Source organism: Saccoglossus kowalevskii, chromosome 10, assembly GCF_978046115.1.
Source record: "Saccoglossus kowalevskii chromosome 10, keSacKowa6.1, whole genome shotgun sequence".
Lineage (NCBI taxonomy): Eukaryota > Metazoa > Hemichordata > Enteropneusta > Harrimaniidae > Saccoglossus > Saccoglossus kowalevskii.
The window spans coordinates 33,462,824-33,484,948 of NC_140650.1; the positions used below are offsets into that span (position 1 = coordinate 33,462,824).

At 36.8% G+C, this 22,125-nt stretch overlaps 1 protein-coding gene across 1 annotated transcript; it reads right to left on the reverse strand.

Moving 5' to 3' along the window:
* Nucleotides 1–548: 548 nt before the first annotated feature.
* LOC100370374 (uncharacterized) lies at nucleotides 549–21,210 on the reverse strand. The gene is made up of 6 exons (XM_002737387.4): nucleotides 20,999–21,210; nucleotides 16,169–16,241; nucleotides 3,540–3,725; nucleotides 3,086–3,160; nucleotides 1,081–1,284; nucleotides 549–835 (listed from the first exon to the last, which is right to left on the reverse strand). The coding sequence occupies exons 1-6, from the start codon at nucleotides 21,104–21,106 to the stop codon at nucleotides 819–821; spliced, it is 663 nt and encodes a 220-aa protein (XP_002737433.1). The 5' UTR covers nucleotides 21,107–21,210; the 3' UTR covers nucleotides 549–818.
* Between the last annotated feature and the right edge of the window lie 915 nt (nucleotides 21,211–22,125).

Consider the following 22,125-nt stretch of genomic DNA (forward strand, 5'->3'; position numbering starts at 1 on the left):
CTGACTTCTTAAGCTTGCAAACACGTAGTCGCTAACAGGTATAATATCGAAACCGTTTAGGTTATCCAATCATGCCAGGAATACATCGCATCGCGTCTTTTCAGCCTGGCATATTGACTCCCACGCTATACTTATTAGTCATTAATATTCATTTTAGGGGAGAACACGTACCCCGCGTGTTATCAAAGGCGAAATATTCTTTGGTTCATCTTATCTACTAACTTAGTCATATGCATTTTAACATGGTATTATGGAAAATCAGTAGCTGTGTAATATTAACAGAACGTGGTATTACCTAGGCAACGCAGCGATTGTACAGTTTCAACCATCTCCAATTAACGTAATGTTAACTGGTCTCAATAGACCCTTTATAAGTGATGTCATTGGATCACCGACACGAAACGTTGTAGGTTATTGCGACATCCAACGTTTCGACTAGTAACACAACACAATACAATACATTACAACTCAAATGTGACAGTTTGACATTTCACATAAACAGGAATATGTTGGTGCCAATACTTTCTTTTTGAAAAAACAATGAACAATCCACGGTAATATATTTATTTATCCGTTGAACTGAATCAAAATTATTATTGAAACAAATTGAGATATAAAATAATGTTCCAAAGACAGCTCTACGTGCGCGGTGAAATATCGAATGACTTCGAAATTAAAATAAGCAAAAGAAAAATGCATCTAGATGTATATGGTATTGTTGAGTAGTATTTAGATAACACTAAGACATAAGAACGTGATCTTGTCTATTTTGTTAATTGCGTACGCATTCAATGCAAAATCTCGTCGACAGCTTCCCGTCACTTTCGTGCTGTCCCTGAAAATAAAGAAAAATACAGCTATTAAAATGGCTTGCAGGCGGATACAGGAAATTCCGATGAGTCCGCTACGGAGTAAACCGGACGGATATACGACAGCCAACGAGTCTCTCTTTCAAGAATGTCTACATAGACAGTTAACTAGAGCATATGAAAAAGGCGGCTTTCTGCAATATACACAATATGAATGTACTGTTATTCACGAATGCTTTGGGTTATATGTGATTACGACTTATGAACATACCTTCGGTGACGGTTGCCATAGTATCTTTGATAAGGCATCCACCCAACCAATGATTTGTACCACAGAAATTATACCCCTGTATATCGTAGCAGAGGCTGCTACAATGTTCAAAACCGTCACAGAACTTGTCAATAGAAATGCACTTGTGCGGTTCCGCCGGACAGATTAGACTTGATTTAGATAGCCGACTGTGCGTTGGACAATCTGTAAAGAAAGTAAATTTTACTCGTGTTTTAGTCGCGAATATGTGTTATATTCTCATCTACATAATATTACTACAACATATATGAATTTATCATTACATTATTTTATTAGTGTCTCTAGGTGGACTGTTATATACACGTTTAGCGCATAATGAAATGCTCCAATATCCTAAATATACTCAGTTCACTCCACTGTGGACATCTATCTTTGCCGAATCAAGTACATTGAATAAATATTTATATTCAATTTCGACCATTCTTGGAAAAAGTACATATATTTTCAGTACGCTATTAGTAAAGCAGCTATTCTTTTCATAAATGCCAAACAGAGATTGATAGCCAATTTAAATCTCAATTTCATTCATGACTATGTTTTATCAAAGACTTCAACCACATGAATCAAATACGTCGATTTAGCAGATTACCGCGGTTAGTACTGCAGCTGTTGTTTCTGGCTGCGTCATATACACTTTGCATGGTGGCAAACTTTAACAAAGTCATAGATCACCTACGATACATACATCAAGTAGATGATAATGATAAGATAAGCAATCTTATAAGTAATTTACAACTTCGTGTAACTAAACACTTCGAGTTGTATTACATTATTCAACCATAGAATAAGGAATGCAACTCAGATTTATCTTTTCTTAGGCGTATTGCTTACTTGTGTACGCAGATTCTACTATAAATTATAACCGATCTGTGAAATACTGAAAGGACAAATTAGCTTTAAGGAATGACATCACTTCGACATGTATATGTATATGTATATGTAAGCACATTGTCTGTACATTCTTATTCATACACACTCGTAAACCACGGTTTAAAATTTATTGCAAAGTAAAGATGTGAAACAGTAATTTATATTGGCAATAAATTTAATTACAGCTATAATAAAAACGAAAGTTCATATACTCCGAGGAATACATTCATCTGCCTTGCTTAATCGATAGACACAGATGCGTCAATTTGATGTATAACTGTATCTGTTAGCACACTGATTAGTTAATTTGTTCAGTATGGAACTGATAGGATAATTAGTACAATTTATCGCAAAGGTGAATATAACTGTAATTTATGTCACTTGCACGCATTTTGAAACAACCTTCATTTGTGCAATTAATGATGACTTAAAAAGTCAACAAAGAATATTTTTTGTCTAGAACCATTGGCAGAAATAAACATGTTTCCTGCGTGGAGCTGACAATATATTCGTCTAAGTGTTCTGTTTCTTGTTACCTATTTAAGTAGCGGTACTTTGATATCAGTCGCGAACTCCATTTATTCTTTGGTGTTGGCGTGCCTCCACATAAAAGAGTAAGAAATCTGAAAACGTCTAACTTTTTTTTTCAATAATGTGGCTTCCGCCAAACAAATCTATAATGAGCTTATCGTATAAAGCAATAACATGTGTGTGTTCTGCAATATATTAGTGTTATAATGACTACACCATTAATGGAACGAACTAACAGAGTTATATTCGTCCTGTTACATAGACTGGTCCATGAATATTATACGTAATTACAGAGTAACGTAACAGTTGACTGACAGTTGTGATGGCGATGATGAGTAAGTTTTACAGATAGTTTCTAATTAAATGTGTTATAATGAATTAAGCCTGTATATGAGCGTCTTGACAATCGCATTCATGTGAAAACGACTCATCAAAATACAAGGTTATAGATATATAGACATATAGAGATATACACACGTTCACCTTCGTTATTTAATCCAAAATATATTAGTGCTTTCAAGCATACAGGTATGCCAATGTTTAGACCACCTGATAACATACTTACAATCATGTAACCCCATAAACCAAAGGACTGTGAATATTTCTGAATCGTGCTTTCCAAATCCAAAATACGGTATACCTGTGAAAAGTAATTGTATAGCGATATAAGTGCCTACACCCTGACACTAAATTATCATTAACTGGTTAATGCTTGAGCAGGTGACTATTCTGATGATCACAATGAAGGGATTTTGCTCTTGAGGTGTTCTTCTAATGCAAATGGCCAGTCAGCCGCACTAGTCGATTTCCTATTAATGAATAACATTATGTGTATTCGTGCATGGTAAACAGAAAGAACAATATCAGAATACCATTGCTTTTTACGTGCATCCACAAAAAAATTGATTTGACAATGATGTGTTAATAAAACATTATTTACTTAAATGAAACACTTCTCACAACCGAAATAGCAATACGCCAATCGTAACAAATTTACTAATTTTCAGTAGCGGACATACCGTTATCGATGATCCAGACGACTTGTTCCCGTAGTTGACATGCTTCTGGACTTTCGTCATCTGGGGATGTACATGCCCCGTCACAGTTGCAGTCTACAACACCATTGCAAGTATCATCAATGCCACTAAAACACTGACTGGATGGTGTACCAGGAAAACATTGCAGTCCGTCACCCGTCTTGCAACCTGGAAAAAATGGGAATATTTTTAAAGTTCAAGAGTGCGTAGAAAACATGCTGTCTTATCATAGGACATTAGAACAATTTTTCCCTAATTAAGAAGAATTGTCAAATTTCACTTCTGTCAACGGCAACGGTAGAAAAAATACCCGTATCTTACATGTTTTCACGTGAAAATAATTACAAGGAATGCGTGTCATGAAGTTACCGTTGGTGTGTACATTTTAATCTGCGTGTCACTACGGTGGCTGGTTGCACCAAAATAATTAATCAAGTAGAAATGCCACACGAATCAATTCAATATTCATAGCTGTAAGATGATAGAAATAAGACGGCCTGCGCTATATGTCGGTCGATACACAGCGGTTTATTCTTAATAAGCTCACAGCAGCGATGACAACACAGTATTCCAGATGTCGACGTCTGTTATATCGTTTTTTTCAAGTAAAACTCAAATTAACCAATCTCGGAAAAGTTCTCAATTCCTTTTCAATTTACTGGCGGTCTGAAAATGGTTTGTATTCCCACGCAACAACGTCGATGAATTATGCAAAGGGATAAGATATATTTTTTCTAGCAGCACCCACGATTGATTAAAAGCAGCTTCACAAAATACGTTATACATGTTGTATGTTAAATCCCAGAACAGAAATTGTACAGTGTAATATAGTGTTTTTGAAAAGCTTAAATGTAACGATGATGCTTGGAGGTTTCTATATTTATTTGAGATCAGACTAACCTATATACTAAATTTTGACATAGCAAATTCAATTCAATAACAAAAAAATCATGTAATTGTTCCGATGGTGTTGTGTTTGTGGCGTAGACAAATATCAATACGCACGAACTAAAAAAGAATACCACATCAAGCTTGTATTAACGTTAATATTCGTTTACGACCACCTCGGTGTGTCGTCTGCGTGTTTAAGTGTAGATACGCGCGTTTATGTTGTGGGGCCACGGCGTTCACTGCACTTCCAATCGGCGCACTACTCGTGTTTTGTGTGTAAGCCAAACATAACAGGTGAAAGCACTGCAAATTTAAAGTGGGTGAGTCGACACCTGCACATGCGTCAGATGGCCATAGCGTGCCATTGCTTACAGACAAGCGTCTACCCATGAGCATTTCCGTATTTAGCGTGTGTTGTTATCGTCGCTTGTGATTCAATTTCCGCGCGTGCGTAGGTGACGACCCTCCCGCTTTAAACATCTAACAAGTGCTGAAGTTACAATATAATAACAATAATGTCGATCCTATGCGATCGTATTGTGTTTTCATCATTTTTTTCAGTTTGGCGGTTGTTGAGTTACGTGACATTACATGCGTATATAAGATTATACTACGTCTTTTAATTGGTTGACATCATCTTTGATTTGGGTAAAACTAACACTGTTCCGATTATGAGCTGGATTACTACGTTCTACAAACTATCAGCTCTTCCACTATGTACCAGGTAGCACTAACAACTTATCCACACTACGACAGGTAGCACTCATAACTCATCCACTCTGTACTTGGTAGCACTAACAACTCATTCACTCTGTACTAGGTAGCTCTAACAACTCATCCACTCTGTGCCAGGTAGTACTAACAACTTATCCACTCTGTGCTAGGTAGCACTAACAACTTATCCACTCTGTATCAGGTGAAACTAACAACTCATCCACTCTGTACTAGGTAGCACTAACAAGTTATCCACTCTGTACTAGGTAGCACTAACAACTTATCCACTCTGTATCAGGTGAAACTAACAACTCATCCACTCTGTACTAGGTAGCACTAACAAGTTATCCACTCTGTACTAGGTAGCACTAACAACTCATCCACTCTGTGCCAGGTAGCACTAACAAGTTATCCACTCTGTACTAGGTAGCACTAACAACTTATCCACTCTGTATCAGGTGAAACTAACAACTCATCCACTCTGTACTAGGTAGCACTAACAAGTTATCCACTCTGTACTAGGTAGCACTAACAACTCATCCACTATGTGCCAGGTAGCACTAACAAGTTATCCACTCTGTACTAGGTAGCACTAAAAACTCATCCACGCTGTACTAGGTAGCACTAACAAGTTATCCACTCTGTACTAGGTAGCACTAACAACTTATCCACTCTGTGTCAGGTAGCACTAACAACTCATCCACTCAGTACTATGTAGAACTAAAAACTCATCCACTCTGTGCCAGGTAGCACTAACAGCTTATCCACTCTGTGTCAGGTAGCACTAACAACTCATCCACTCAGTACTATGTAGAACTCAAAACTCATCCACTCTGTACTAGGTAGCACTAACAACTTATCCACTCTGTGTCAGGTAGCACTAACAACTCATCCACTCAGTACTATGTAGAACTAAAAACTCATCCACTCTGTGTCGGGTAGCAATAACAACTTATCCACTCTGTGTCAGGTAGCACTAACAACTCATCCACTCTGTGATAGGTAGCACTAAAAACTCATCCACTCTGTGCCAGGTAGCACTAACAACTTATCCACTCTGTGTCAGGTAGCACTAACAACTCATCCACTCAGTACTATGTAGACCTAAAATCCATCCACTCTGTACTAGGTAGCACTAACAACTTATCCACTCTGTGTCAGGTAGCACTAACAACTCATCCTCTCAGTACTATGTAGAACTAAAAACTCATCCACTCTGTGCCAGGTAGCACTAACAACTCATCCACTCAGTACTATGTAGAACTAAAAACTCATCCACTCTGTGCCAGGTAGCACTAACAACTTATCCACTCTGTGTCAGGTAGCACTAACAACTCATCCACTCAGTACTATGTAGAACTAAAAACTCATCCACTCTGTGTCAGGTAGCCCTAACAACTTATCCACTCTGTGTCAGGTAGCACTAACAACTCATCCACTCTGTGATAGGTAGCACTAAAAACTCATCCACTCTGTGCCAGGTAGCACTAACAACTTATCCACTCTGTGTCAGGTAGCACTAACAACTCATCCACTCAGTACTATGTAGACCTAAAATCCATCCACTCTGTGCCAGGTAGCACTAACAACTTATCCATTCTGTGCCAGGTAGCACTAACAACTCATCCACTCAGTACTATGTAGAACTAAAAACTCATCCACTCTGTACTAGGTAGCACTAACAACTTATCCACTCTGTGTCAGGTAGCACTAACAACTCATCCACTCAGTACTATGTAGAACTAAAAACTCATCCACTCTGTGCCAGGTAGCACTAACAACTTATCCACTCTGTGTCAGGTAGCACTAATAACTCATCCACACTGTTCCAGATAGAACTAACAACTCATCCACTCTGTGCCAGATAGAACTAACAACTCATCCACTCTGTGCCAGATACAACTAACAAATCATCCACACTGTTCCAGATGTAACTAACAACTCATCCACTCTGTGCTAGGTAGCACTAAAAACTCATCCACTTTGTGCCAGGTAGCACTAACAAGTTATCCACTCTGTGCTAGGTAGCTCTAATAACTCATCCACACTGTTCCAGACAGAACTAACAACTCATCCACTCTGTGCCAGATAGAACTAACAACTCATCCACACTGTTCCAGATGTAACTAACAACTCATCCACTCTGTGCCAGGTAGAACTAACAACTCATCCACACTGTTCCAGATGTAACTAACAACTCATCCACTCTGTGCCAGGTAGCACTAACAAGTTATCCACTCTGTGCCAGGTAGTACTAACAACTTATCCACTCTGTGCTAGGTAGCACTAACAACTCATCCACTCTGTGCCAGGTAACCCTAACAATTCATCCACTCTGTGCCAGGTAGAACTAACAACTCATCCACACTGTTCCAGATAGAACTAACAATTCATCCACTCTGTACTAGGTAGCACTAGCAACTTATCCACTCTGTACCAGGTAGCACTAACAACTTATCCACTCTGTACTAGGTAGCACTAACAACTTATCCACTCTGTGCTAGGTAGCACTAACAACTTATCCACTCTGTGCTAGGTAGAACTAACAAGTTATACACTCTGTACTAGGTAGCACTAACAACTCATCCATTCTGTGCCAGTTGAAACTAACCACTCATCCACTCTCTCCCAGGTAGCACTAACAAATCATCCACTCTGTACCAGATAGAAATAACAAGTTATCCACTCTGTGCCAGGTAGAACTAACAAGTTATCCACTCTGTGCCAGGTAGAACTAACAACTAATCCACTCTGTGCTAGGTAGAACTAACAAGTTATCCACTCTGTGCCAGGTAGAACTAACAACTCATCCACTCTGTGCTAGGTAGAACTAACAAGTTATCCACTCTGTACCAGGTAGAACTAACAACTCATCCACTCTGTGCCAGTTGAAACTAACAACTCATCCACTCTCTCCCAGGTAGCACTAACCACTTATCCACTCTGTGCCAGGTTGAACTAACAAGTTATCCACTCTGTACCAGGTAGAACTAACAACTCATCCACTCTGTGCCAGGTAGCATTAACAATTCATCCACTCTGTGCCAGGTAGCACTTACAAGTTATCCACACTCTGTTAGGTAGCACTAACAACTCATCCACTCTGTGCCAGGTAGCACTAACAAGTTATCCACACTGTGCCAGATAGAACTAACAAGTTATTCACTCTGTGCCAGATAGAACTAACAAGTTATCCACTCTGTGCCAGGTAGCACTTACAAGTTATCCACTCTATACAAGGTAGCACTAACAACTCATACATTCTGTGCCAGTTGAACCTAACCACTCATCCACTCTGTCCCAGATAGAACTAACAAATCATCCACTCTGTACCAGATAGAACTAACAAGTTATCCACACTGTGCTAGGTAGAACTAACAAGTTATCCACTCTGTGCCAGGTAGCACTTACAAGTTATCCACTCTGTACTAGGTAGCACTAACAACTCATTCACTCTGTGCCAGGTAGATTTAACAAGTTATCCACTCTGTGCTAGGTAGCACTAACAAGTTATCCACTCTGTATCAGGTGAAACTAACAAGTTATCCACTCTGTATCAGGTGAAACTAACAAGATTTCCACTCTGTACCAGGTATAACTAACAACTCATCCACACTGTGCCAGGTAGTACTAGCAATACATTTTCTTAAACATCACTGCAATATTAAGAACGTTGGACATCTTGATGAGAATAAATAAAACCTATGAATAAAGAGTGATGTTGAAGATAATTGTGTAGACAAATGTAACCTTATTGGATGTACAGAAGAGGTGATGATAAATAACCTCATAATGGCAATTCGAAAACTAATCTATTCTATTGTGCACAGACTAATCGAAAATAAACAGTTAATCACGCTACGAATGAAGAAACTGCGAAATAATGTCAATGATGCACAATAAATTGAAGTTAAATGAGAGTTGATAACGTTGATTGAGCTGTGATGTCATCAGTATTACTTAAGTTTACATAAGTTGCTTGATATATCGAAATTGTAGGAGTGTGGTTAACATCTTTGACGCCACGTCAAGAATCTTTTACAAAATAGATCAATACCATTGATTATATTCTAGCAGTTTTTCACTTTAACCCATTGCCATAATTTTTCCAGCCCGAAGTTTGTTCCAAAATGTTTCAAATTTATGTATTTTAAAAGTATATAAAATAGAAATATTGAAAAATACAATTACCACATTTGACTAAAATACACATAACGAATCACATTGTTGCTTACAATTCAGCTATTAATGTATGTGGTATGGTAAACTGTATTGATACAGCTTCACGGACATATTTGAATATTCTTGGCTACACACTGTTAACATATTTTGAAATATTCTTACCGTATAGATAGAAAATGCAAAGGGGTTTGTCGTGGTCGTGACTTCGAATCTTGTTTGTGTGTGTTTTTGTAATTTGCCTGTGCTCATATGGACTGTCAAAAGCCGGCAACTTTTGTTATAATTTGGCACATACTAAGCCTCATATTAGAATGTCCCGAGGCGCATGTCGGACTATATCTATCGGACTATATACATGAATTCTTGAAATAACAGACTAACATTCTGTTCTTTACGCCCCACAATTCTGTATTCTGCATCAAAATAACACAATAACACATCATTTGACACATTCACGTTACTTTAAAACATGGTAACCGTGTATCAATGTTTCAAATGGCACACAGTAGGAATTACTGACTGACTGGCACAAGTGCTCTTTATTGTCCTAAGCGGTAGATTTACTTCATATCCATAAACCCGAATATTCTACTTTTATGGCACTCCGTTCTATCCCATAAACCTACCCACTCTGACATTAGCACAACCAAAACTTATCCTACAACAAAATACAATGTCTGATAAACCTATTAAGTTGGATAAAACTGTGCAACTGCTCAAAACTACACAAAAACACACTAACAAACAGCTTTTTTAGCAAATAAAAAGTGAAACATCAATAAAGAATAAAAGAGTATATTAAATTTGGCCCAATTCCAAGTTAAGTATGAGAACTAATCTAAAAAGGACTCCTAGCTATAATTATTAAAGATGTACAAAGATTATAAGACATATTATTACAACATCAAACAGTGCTTTATGAACTGATATACGCTATAATGGCCCTGGTAAGTCGACTGCAGATGCAATATGCCATTTTCTAGAACATAATACAAAGAAGATACGAAGAGCCGAGGACTTTTTACTATTACAGTAAATCTAATTGAATCTAGCATAAGACTAGCCAAAGAAGGTAGCAGATTTATTCTGCTTGCCCTTTACATAGCAAAGAAATAAATACTTCCTAGTATTATGTGTTTTCCCCAAATATACATAAGGAATCTAACAGAACAATTCAAGCACCCAGCAGGCATATCTGACCCAATCCATGATTCAAGGTAAAGAATGGAACGAGCTTCTACTTTTTGCTCCTGATTCTTAGGTCTGAATGCATGGAAGGTCAACAAGGTGACCTTTAACCTGCCTTCAAATATTGATCCATGGCCAATAGAAACCAATAGATCTCACTGCAAAAATAATACTGTTTTCCCGTGATCATACAGAAATATATGTTTCCTAGTAATGCTCATATAGGGGTTCTTCAAGGGAATCCAATAATACAGACAGTCACTAAAACGAAGGTTGTGTGACAACTTGTACATCACATATCACACCACTTGTACACCGTCATCTGATAAATCCCTGATAAGAATAAACGTTAAAACAAACGACCTTACAATTTATACCATATATAATGATACCAGAATAATTCTTTTACAATTACTAATTATGTTATATTAAGTAATATATGTAACTAACGATTACAGTGTTTCTTGCAAATTTCGTGCTGGAATGCTTTACAATACTATATGTGCGTAGTCTCAACTGCGCCTCAATATTTCACCGTTTGTAGGGATCCAATCGCACACATGCCTAAGCTTAATCCCTCGTCACAACAAATTATCCAATTGTAAACTGAAAAGTATTGCAAATTTCAGTAAGTAGATAATAATTTACCGTCGTTTAGAAGATAAAACATGTGGATGAGTGCATTATAAAGATATTTCTGTTTTGTTTTATTACTTTATTTCATCAGCATATAAATGACAGGTGGTTTTTGATGTAGTTTTTTCTAATATATTAGTTTTTATTGACTTGTTATAGTATCTACTACGGAAACGAATATACTATTGAGTGTTTTGAGCGCTGTATCCTGTTAATAAACGTTTCAATCATCTACTTGCTATAAGTGAATGTAAGGTAGCCATATCGAACTACTTGTGTTTTCATCATTTCTTTATATTAACTCAATATTGAAATCGAATAAGAACACACAGTTCTGTCCACACGGTCAGATTAATTAGATCAGGTCTATCTGATATGGTTTATCAGACCTGTCATCAGACAATTTGCTGCGACAAACTGGCGCCGGTAAATTTTGATGATTTGCAAACCTTCCAATGACAATAAAAGCGAATCTCACAAACCTAGACATATTACTTATCGTAATGTAAAATTAAGTACGCATGTTACAAATATGGTTGGTGTGCGATATTATGCTAATTATAAAGTGTATTGTTTCCAAATATGGGCAGACATACTATTTGAGTCACACTGCAAGAAGCAGTATATGATAAAATTGAGAAGTTTTTCGAAACGTATTTTATTTTAATGTATCAAAGTTTCAGCCAAACATGCGCGTGACTCATATTTTATAATGTTGTGTAGCCAACAGTACGATCAGTTCACCTTTCCTGTGCAGCTGCAGAAAACAATGTAGACGTACTATGTTAGGGTGTGCACTGCATATTGTACATCATGTACATACATGTACTTACACTGGAGAGGGCAACATCTGTTTTTCAATGTCAATTGCCCTGAGGCTATATTGTTGGTATATAAATAAATAGCGATTTCAAATCACATTCAGGTAAGGAGAGCTATTCGAAAATTAAAAATGCAAGAAAAAATATACATGTAGTTTTTTCGGAAAGTCAGGTTGATAAATTATTGCCTGAAAACAGACATAACGATCACGAGTTTTGCTACCCATATACATTGACTGTATTATGTATTGATATGTAAACGTTACCACTGAGTTGGCACTGCATCATTCAGCCGCCGCTGATTAGATTAATTTGACCAGGAAACTGAATAACACTGGACAATTGGAATTGATTTGGTATTGTTCATGGTAGTCAGCGTGTTTCTGTTTATTTGTCCCTATATTCTGATTCCAGTGTATATGAAATTTGTATTCTGAGTATGTTTGTCAAGTTCAGTAACATATCCCTGCAGAGCCTTTTTTTCTAATTGAATTTTCATACATATATTAATCTCGGGTTTATTCATTGATTTGATTCTGGTGAACTCTTTAGAAATATTCGAAGCTCTGCCGAAGCTCAAAGAAAGACCTCGCTGTAGGTTGTAATAATAACATTGAATTTCATGCATGTATGCCACTATGAAGTACATGGTTTCTTGTTTCATTTGGGCTGATCCTCGCTCAATGCTATTCATCATCAAGTTATAAGTTCTATAGTTTTGCAGGCATTAATGACGATCTTTGAGTAAATTAATAAGAAGGTGCGTTGTATATATATATTAATAAACTTTACAATTACAACATTCGATCCAGAGAATAGTATTGTGTTTTATTGTGTTATGCTTTAGCAAAACAAACTGTAGCACACTTCTCTCGCTACAAGTTAAACGACATCCTGTGTTTCCTGTGTTCGTCACTTGGCACGAAACTTAAAAACAACAACAAATTAATCAAGGTAGAATGCAGATACAAAGAGGTCATGTTTGCTTTGTCCTTACGTGTTAGAACGCATGTGGCCAATTGTGTCTTGGTATTTCTTCTTGTACACCGGAAGTAACATACTAACAAAATATGTCCATTAAATGTAGGCACATGAGGAATACAAAAAGTGTCACCATGTTCTTGTATAATTATTCAGGTCCTCGGGATGCATCACTGATATTCAGCAGTGTGAAATGAAAACCATTTATATGTTCACGTACAAATAACGAACTACGCAGGTGTACGATTTGAAAACAATATGTAATTACATTTTTTCCCGAGAAGAAACAAACAGAGAAACGTTCTGCAGCAGCACGCGTATATTTTGTTTCAGGGAAGCGTAACAGTTCTACTTCTTGGATGCATACATCTGCGTTAACGCGACCCACATTGTTTCTAATGGAAACCAAATTGGAAATTTAAATGCTTAATTCATCGATAGTTTGATATAATGGTTATTGATTACTCGTTATTGTCTCACTGTCTGTGATACACAGTGATGTAAACAGAACAAACACATTATGATATTTATCTTTTAGAATAAACCTTATCAACTGTATCACCTAGTATGTCGAGCACGCTAATGTGTACATTTCCATTAGAACTAGACAATATACGATTACTGTATTTAAGACATGTCAATGTTGCAAACTGCACAAACGAAGACTTCGTAGTGGATGAAGATATCTATGCTGCAAACTACAAAGATGTCACAGTGAACAAATGGTGACGCCAACGTTGGTTTAAAATTTTTGCCAACTTTTACAACAGTGGAAACACTAAGCAAAACTGCATCGAATCGTTCTCAATACATTCTTGGTAAAGTTAGATAGATCTAACGCGAGTTATGGGTTCAGAATAAAAATTACATCAGTTAATTCAACTATTTGATTTTAAAGTTATCACCTGAATTTCATTTTTAGGAATCTGATTGCTTATTCACGGTTTGTTCATAGCCTATTTCATTGTGCATTTTTCTTATTTATAGCATACAATTGGTGAGAACAATTCAGTAAGACACAGGCACGTATACAACTATGATGGTGTCTGTACTTACGAGGTAGGTATACAACTATGATGGTGTCTATACTTACGAGGTAGGTATACAACTATGAAGGTGTCTATACTTACGAGGTAGGTATACAACTATGATGGTGTCTATACTTACGAGGTAGGTATACAACTATGAAGGTGTCCATACTTACGAGGTAGGTATACAACTATGATGGTGTCTGTACTTATGAGGTATATACAACTATGATGTTGTCTGTACTTACGAGGTAGGTATACAACTATGATGGTGTCTGTACTTACGAGGTAGGTATACAACTATAATGGTGTCTGTACTTACGAGGTAGGTATACAACTATGATGGTGTCTGTACTTACGAGGTAGGTATACAACTATGATGTTGTCTGTACTTATGAGGTATATACAACTATAATGGTGTCTGTACTTACGAGGTAGGTATACAACTATGATGGTGTCTATACGTGCGAGGTAGGTATACAACTATGATGGTGTCTATACTTACGAGGTAGGTATACGACAATGATGGTGTCTATACTTACGAGGTAGGTATACAACTATGATGGTGTCTATACTTACGAGGTAGGTATATAACTATGATGGTGTCTGTACGTACGAGGTAGGTATACAACTATGATGGTGTCTATACTTACGAGGTAGGTATACAACTATGATGGTGTCTATACTTACGAGGTAGGTATACAACTATAATGGTGTCTGTACTTACGAGGTAGGTATACAACTATGATGGTGTCTGCACGTACGAGGTAGGTATACAACTATGAAGGTGTCTGCACTTACGAGGTAGGTATACAACTATGATGGTGTCTATACTTACGAGGTAGGTATACAACTATGATGGTGCCTATACTTACGAGGTAGATATACAACTATAATGGTGTCTGTACTTACGAGGTAGGTATACAACTATGATGGTGTCTGCACGTACGAGGTAGGTATACAACTATGAAGGTGTCTGCACTTACGAGGTAGGTATATAACTATGATGGTGTCTATACTTACGAGGTAGGTATACAACTATGATGGTGTCTATACTTACGAGGTAGGTATACAACTATGATGGTGTCTGCACTTACGAGGTATGTATACAACTATGAAGGTGTCTATACTTACGAGGTAGGTATACAACTATGATGGTGTCTATACTTACGAGGTGGGTATACAACTATGATGGTGTCTGTACTTACGAGGTAGGTATACAACTATAATGGTGTCTGTACTTACGAGGTAGGTATACAACTATGATTGTGTCTGCACTTACGAGGTAGGTATACAACTATGATGGTGTCTGTACTTACGAGGTAGGTATACAACTATGATGGTGTCTGCACGTACGAGGTAGGTATACAACTATGAAGGTGTCTGCACTTACGAGGTAGGTATACAACTATGATGGTGTCTATACTTACGAGGTAGGTATACAACTATGATGGTGTCTATACTTACGAGGTAGGTATACAACTATAATGGTGTCTGCACGTACGAGGTAGGTATACAACTATGAAGGTGTCTGCACTTACGAGGTAGGTATACAACTATGATGGTGTCTATACTTACGAGGTAGGTATACAACTCTGATGGTGTCTGCACTTACGAGGTAGGTATACAACTATGATGGTGTCTATACTTACGAGGTGGGTATACAACTATGATGGTGTCTGTACTTACGAGGTAGGTATACAACTATAATGGTGTCTGTACTTACGAGGTAGGTATACAACTATGAAGGTGTCTATACTTACGAGGTAGGTATACAACTATGATGGTGTCTATACTTACGAGGTAGGTGTACAGCTATGATGGTGTCTATACTTACGAGGTAGGTATACAACAATGATGGTGTCTATACTTACGAGGTAGGTATACAACTATGATGGTGTCTATACTTACGAGGTAGGTATATAACTATGATGGTGTCTGTACGTACGAGGTAGGTATACAACTATAATGGTGTCAGTACAAACGAGGTAGGTATACAACTATGATGGTGTCTGTACTTACGAGGTAGGTATACAACTATGATGGTTTCTATACTTACGAGGTAGGTATACAACTATGATGGTGTCTGTACTTACGAGGTAGGTATACAACTATGATGGTGTCTATACTTACGAGGTAGGTATACAACTATGATGGTGTCTGTACTTACGGGGTACTCCAAAAAAATCCCATGCCTCTTCTTCTGTTGTTACATGATTGACTTTCTCTTTCAAGATCTCGTTCTGCAAAATGATCATTCAAAAATACAATCTAAACATACACAGGACATAAATATAACGTAGGTTGTGTGGTTTAATGTGTGTGACGTTAAATTGGATTCCAACTTTGTAGTATATGCATAATACATCACACTGATCTATATTCACTTGGGAGATTGTGAAATGTGTTACCCTGGCAACAATTCTTGAAATATTAGAGCAATGGGCATATCTAACCACCAAATCAAACATAAAGCGTTCGTTCTTATTTATTTTTCTGCGTCCTACATTCTTGGTCGTTTTCAAAAAAATATTTGCTTTTTAGCGTTCATGATAGAGTCAATATTAGGATGAGAATTAGCATTGGTACTTTCTAGTTAACTGATTGCAAACTCTAAAATGACCAGTGCTTAAGCCAAATTCGCCTTCCATTCACCCTTCAACATTTTTGGAGTAATTCGCTATTTCCTGTAACATGTTTTGCTGTTACATATCCATGAACATATCACCTTCCTGTATGTGTATACAATGTTGTGTTCTTTGGTTGAAAACGGAAAGGTTTTAGGGAGTTATGCACTAATGGCTTGATTGTTCATGTTATTATAATGCAGACACTGATATTGTTTGCTTAATCGAACTTCGAACACGCGCTGCGCGAGGATCACCACTCTTTAACTGAATAGCCGCGATACCAATTTCCGCTCATGTAAAACCAGTTCTATTAAAAAAAAAAACATGTTCATATTGCACATGCTAAACAAGGGAAGGTTTACATAAAAAAAGCTCATGATACTGCTAAACAACACCGCTTTTACTAGCTTACTGTAATTCACTGAGCTACGTACAGTGATGTGTAGGTGTGACTGATACATGAGTAGTAACTACGCCGTAATTTGCAATCATGTGAAAAACTCGCCTATTTCCTGTAGGTGCTTTGTTTGACGTGTTACATATTTTTTCTGAATTCAATTTTGTTAATGTCGATTTCTCGCGTACTGTACACACCTTTTATGACGTCGGAGGTTTTCTGCGGATCACATAAAATGGAGATGCAAGTTTATAGAGCTTTCTGGAACCCACTAATCTGGTACTTTATTCGCTAGACATCGATTAGTGACAATTACTTAAATTACGTCACTTCTTGTTTCCAGTTTAGCATTTATTTGCCCGAAATAACATGCCACGTGTATGAGGTTTACATGCCGTATAATTAGAACACTTGACAAGTTGCAATTCCAAATTACCAAGAAACCGCAGCTTGAAGGTAGTCAATCTGCACAAAATAACAAATTAGAATACACTTTTTATGCGGTTGGCAAAAATTACATGCGTTGTTAGTTTGACGATTACAGTTAGACCGCCTCCTTGTTTTTATAATTCCATATCTTTCACTGAAGCATTGCGCCGCTGCTGCATGGTGCCGACTATTTCTGTTATTACTTCTTGACGCTAGAAGATGTTCTAATTCAGTTTTAATTCACGTTAAACATTTGACCAGTAGTAATCAAGGTAAACTAATTACTATATAGAGTAGCCAATGTTGCAGGCCCGTAGCCAGCACTTTTGAATAGGGGGTTCGAAAACAAAAATAATATATTTGACGTAAAACGTGTGAATTTTATAATATTAAAAAAGTGTCTTTGAGCTCTGTTACAGACATTTTTATATTCTCGGTTTTAAATTCAATTGGTTTACTTTGTGTTACGTTGGTAAGTTATTTCACATAACATCATTGAACTATTTTACCATATGATTTTAGAGAAGGGGTCCTGAGCCATTCCCCACCCACAGACAAACGCACCCACACCCTAGATCCACTACGGCAAAATGTTGTACACAAAAAAGACAAGACTATACGTATCTTAGCATTATTGTCTAAGCATTTTAAGGTTGAATGCTACTCATGAGTTTTTTCGCTCTTCGCAGATGTTAGCGCACATAAAAGTGACACGATTTCATGTCGAAATCTGTCAATTATTCATTTTAGTATTAGGCAATTTTGTATTATGTAATTCTATTTCTGTACAGAGCTTCAGCCCATCGTAGAAAATGTAATGAGTAGAAAAGTGCATATCACGTTTTAAAAACAATACAACATCCATGTAAACATCCAGGTTTTAATACTACTTTGATTTTTCCGAAAGTGCACAGCCTGATGATTGTGAAATTGAGGCATGCCATTCTTGCTGACAAATTGTTTTTATTCTTTGAGTAAATATCTCTAAGAAATTTGCAGTATCTCCAAATTGTTTTTCAAACCAAACAATGCCGAAACCATATTTGAACAGGCGATTTTTATGTGGGTATCCCAAGTAAGTCTACCAGTTTTGTCTAATCGTTTAAGCATGATATAACATGTTTTGGGGTTCCAGCTATTTTTTACTTCAACTAATTTTAACCAATATGAAACGCTTAAAATAACCACAGCATAATGACAGCCTTCCACATTCATCCAACATCGCTACATTGTTAGTACAACTATTCACGCTAAGTAGATATCTGCAAAATGTTGTCTGTACCCTCTCGATTTCCGAATTTTTGTACCGCCATAAAAAATGAAATGCACTAACCAATGGCATACCATATATGTTTCTTACAGTATGTAAATGTTTTGGTTCATTGTAAATCTGTTTTAGAGGGCGGTAAAATATACATATAGTGGCAGTTTAGCAGCGGTCTCAATAGACTTCAATGACTACATCTCATTTTTATGAACCCACTAAAAATATAGTAAATTTTCTAAGACATCAAAACAAAAAAACGTGTAAAAATATCTGTTTGAAAAATATGATTCGTCGCATAGTTTCAGTGCTGAAGCAACACAGTGGGGTAAATTGTTAGCTGCAAGGAGCTCTTCGACCTATACAACTCGTGATGATAAATCTTCGGCATTTTTTTAATGATCTGTTGAATCCGTAGCTATACACTATTGTCCAATAACACAGGCTACACGTACTAATACAATAAGTTGACTTCATTTGGCTGATACACTTGCAACAAAACAGTATATATGCCATCATTTAAAAATACAAAACTAATGAACCAAACTAGGAAAGTACAGTGTCGTGTTGCGTCAGTCTCGTTCGATCCCCACCGTGACACTTTACTAACTGAGCGAACACTCGCACAAGACAAACGGCCCTATTCAGGACCACCACATCATTCAGAGAATGACTATCATTACATTATTGTTTCAATGTTGTTTTAATATTTAACATCAGCTGCTGAATCTGATAGTTACCTCAATGAGTCAAGTGATTTAAACGATGGTAATTATTTTAATTAATACTGTTTGTTTATTATGTTCTAATCTACGATAATAAATCTATTCACTTCCAAAATGTAGGGGGTTCGACCGAACCCCCCGAACCTCCCCAAACTACGGGCCTGTGTTGATAGTTGTATCACATCGGCGGATTACAACTGTTTTTTACAGAAGATTACGTACTATTTTTCATGACTGTTGACCAAAAAGTTATGTTTCGGGCAAAAATATGCTAAGCTAAATTAGCTGTGTATATATTCACAATGATACATCTTACTCGTTTATCAACTTATTTTAAAAGTGTTTGTAAAAATACAGTTTTTTCTTAAATATCCAATATTTTGTATTGATTCTATACTTTGTTCTATAATATATTCAAATCACCCAGGCCTAATTACATATTTGAAACTTCTGTCATTACTGCTGTGCACAACGTGGCTTTGTCAATTCGTTAGTCCGTGCTTGATCACAAGGTTTCTTTAATGACCTTTGCACGTGCCCTCTGGATACATACCCTGTAACCATATTGGAAGCGGAGAACACAGGAGCGAACTTGTTATGTTTAATTGGAATGTCTTGTCAAGCTAGTCGATACTCAACAATTCATATATAACCTGAAGGGCATGTTTGATTTATATTGTAATTATCTGTCATGTTGGCGATAATCACGTGACAAGATTGTCAAATCAAATTTTTATAGTATTGTTAGGTTTCTTGGTGCATATGTCCCTGACAACAGTATATGATGTCACTCACTTGCATCGAAAGCACAGAAATGTTTTACAGTACAACAGAATAGAAAGCGATTCAACTAACGAGAGGAAAATCCATTAGCCTGGTTAGAAACATCAGTAGGGAATTATTTACGAACGACTGTCCATACAATCATTGGCATTACCGTCAGGGGAGTCGGTGAGGCTTTCGCTCAACTTTCGCTCACACTTACCTAATGTTTGCACAAATGTGGTCGACATTGTGGGCACACGTTTAACCGAGGAAAAAAACATTTGCGCAAACATAAAAATTTGATGATGGATTTTCTAAAATTAGTCAGGATGCTGTTAATTATTCAATTTTAATTCACTTTATAAGAGTATTTGATATGTAATCACTTAATATCGCCAACTGGGATTCTTGCAGTATATCAATGTTATGACTTCAATTGAAGCGGAACGCGGCATTTAAAAATAGCTGTTCATAACAATTAGATTTAAGTAGAAGCTTTTATTAATATATGTATTCATATACTGTGATGAGTTGCAAAGATAAGTATTATTCAGTTTTCCAGTTACAATGTGTGCCCAAATATTGTTATACTTATTTTATGTAGAGCAACGCATTTATTTATTAAACAAATACGCATGCAGCAGTTGAAATACATGAAATTGTACTACTGGGTGTATGTATTTCCTTAATTCAATATGCGAGTTTTTTTTCGTTCGAGGCGATTACCGCTAGAAATACAATTAATTTAAAAGTTAAAGTGGTTCGGAAAGACAAAAAGGGTAACACTTACCAAAAACTGTTCAATTTCGTCACTTTTGCTGAGCTTGAATGATTGAATATGTGCATACTGTTGTATAAATATAGCCGTAAAAAAGATGTATTTGGCTGGTAATAACATACTTGCTACACTAGTCTCAGTTACAGAGGTTGATGCTCGGTGCGAATCGCTAATGATCTCTGCGGAGAAAGTTGTCGTCGTTCAATCGTGACTAGCGCAACGTCCCCAGTGTTGGTTATATTTATCAGTGAACAAAACACGTGACCAGGTCGCCGTTAGAGCGCGCCATCTCTACATCGTGCGCACAACTAGATCCCCTGATAGGCTCAACACACACCTGTACTCTGACGTCAAAATCTACGTGAGGGCGATGATACTTTATAAATTATCTGACGAGTGCCGGAAGTTGTTGTTTATCTAGGTTTAGCACTACGCATATGCATATTGCTATGCGTAAATATGTTACCATAATCTAACTTCAGGGAAAACGGCGTTGCGATTGTACGTTTTTCTCACCACATTTACTTTCTTGCAAGTTAATTCCAGATACGAGAACATACTATAAAAATTGACTAACGTCATATCAAAGGCCAGAAGAACAAAACACGTCATCATGGTGACGTCACAATCCTCGATTGTTGTTTCTATCGGATGTTGATATGTGTGATGGACATATCTGAGTACACACTGAATCACACGTACATCATTAACATATCTGATATAAGCACTTTAATACCATAAATAATCATTGATGTGTATTTTTAATTCGTTAGGTTCGCTTATTATACCCACCACGTTATAAAGAATGTGATATTGCATTACTCTCAGATTCCCAAGTTACAACACTGTCGTACTAGATCAAATATGCTATCTATCACTCGTAATGAAATTCCAAATAAAATGATTTAATACCCGTATATCAATGTATTTTCCATGCATATATGGATACGTTTTTCACATGTTTACTAAGAGCGAGGCATATCTATTCGATTCCACGATTCAGAGTAAACCAAGATACTAATATAATAATAACACGTGAATCAATACTGGCATGTACTTATTGATTTCGTACGTGGTGTTGATTTCATTGAAGATAATGTCCCTGCTTCTGAATTCATTTTGTTTTTATAGTCCATGTA

Coding starts and splice junctions, on each gene's coding strand:
- LOC100370374 (XM_002737387.4), bottom strand. CDS start 21,106: ATGTTATTACCAGCCAAATACATCTTTTTTACGGCTATATTTATACAA. Junction 16,242..20,998: donor ACGAAATTGAACAGTTTTTG/GTAAGTGTTACC, acceptor ATCATTTTGCAG/AACGAGATCTTGAAAGAGAA. Junction 3,726..16,168: donor GGATTTTTTTGGAGTACCCC/GTAAGTACAGAC, acceptor CATTTTTTCCAG/GTTGCAAGACGGGTGACGGA.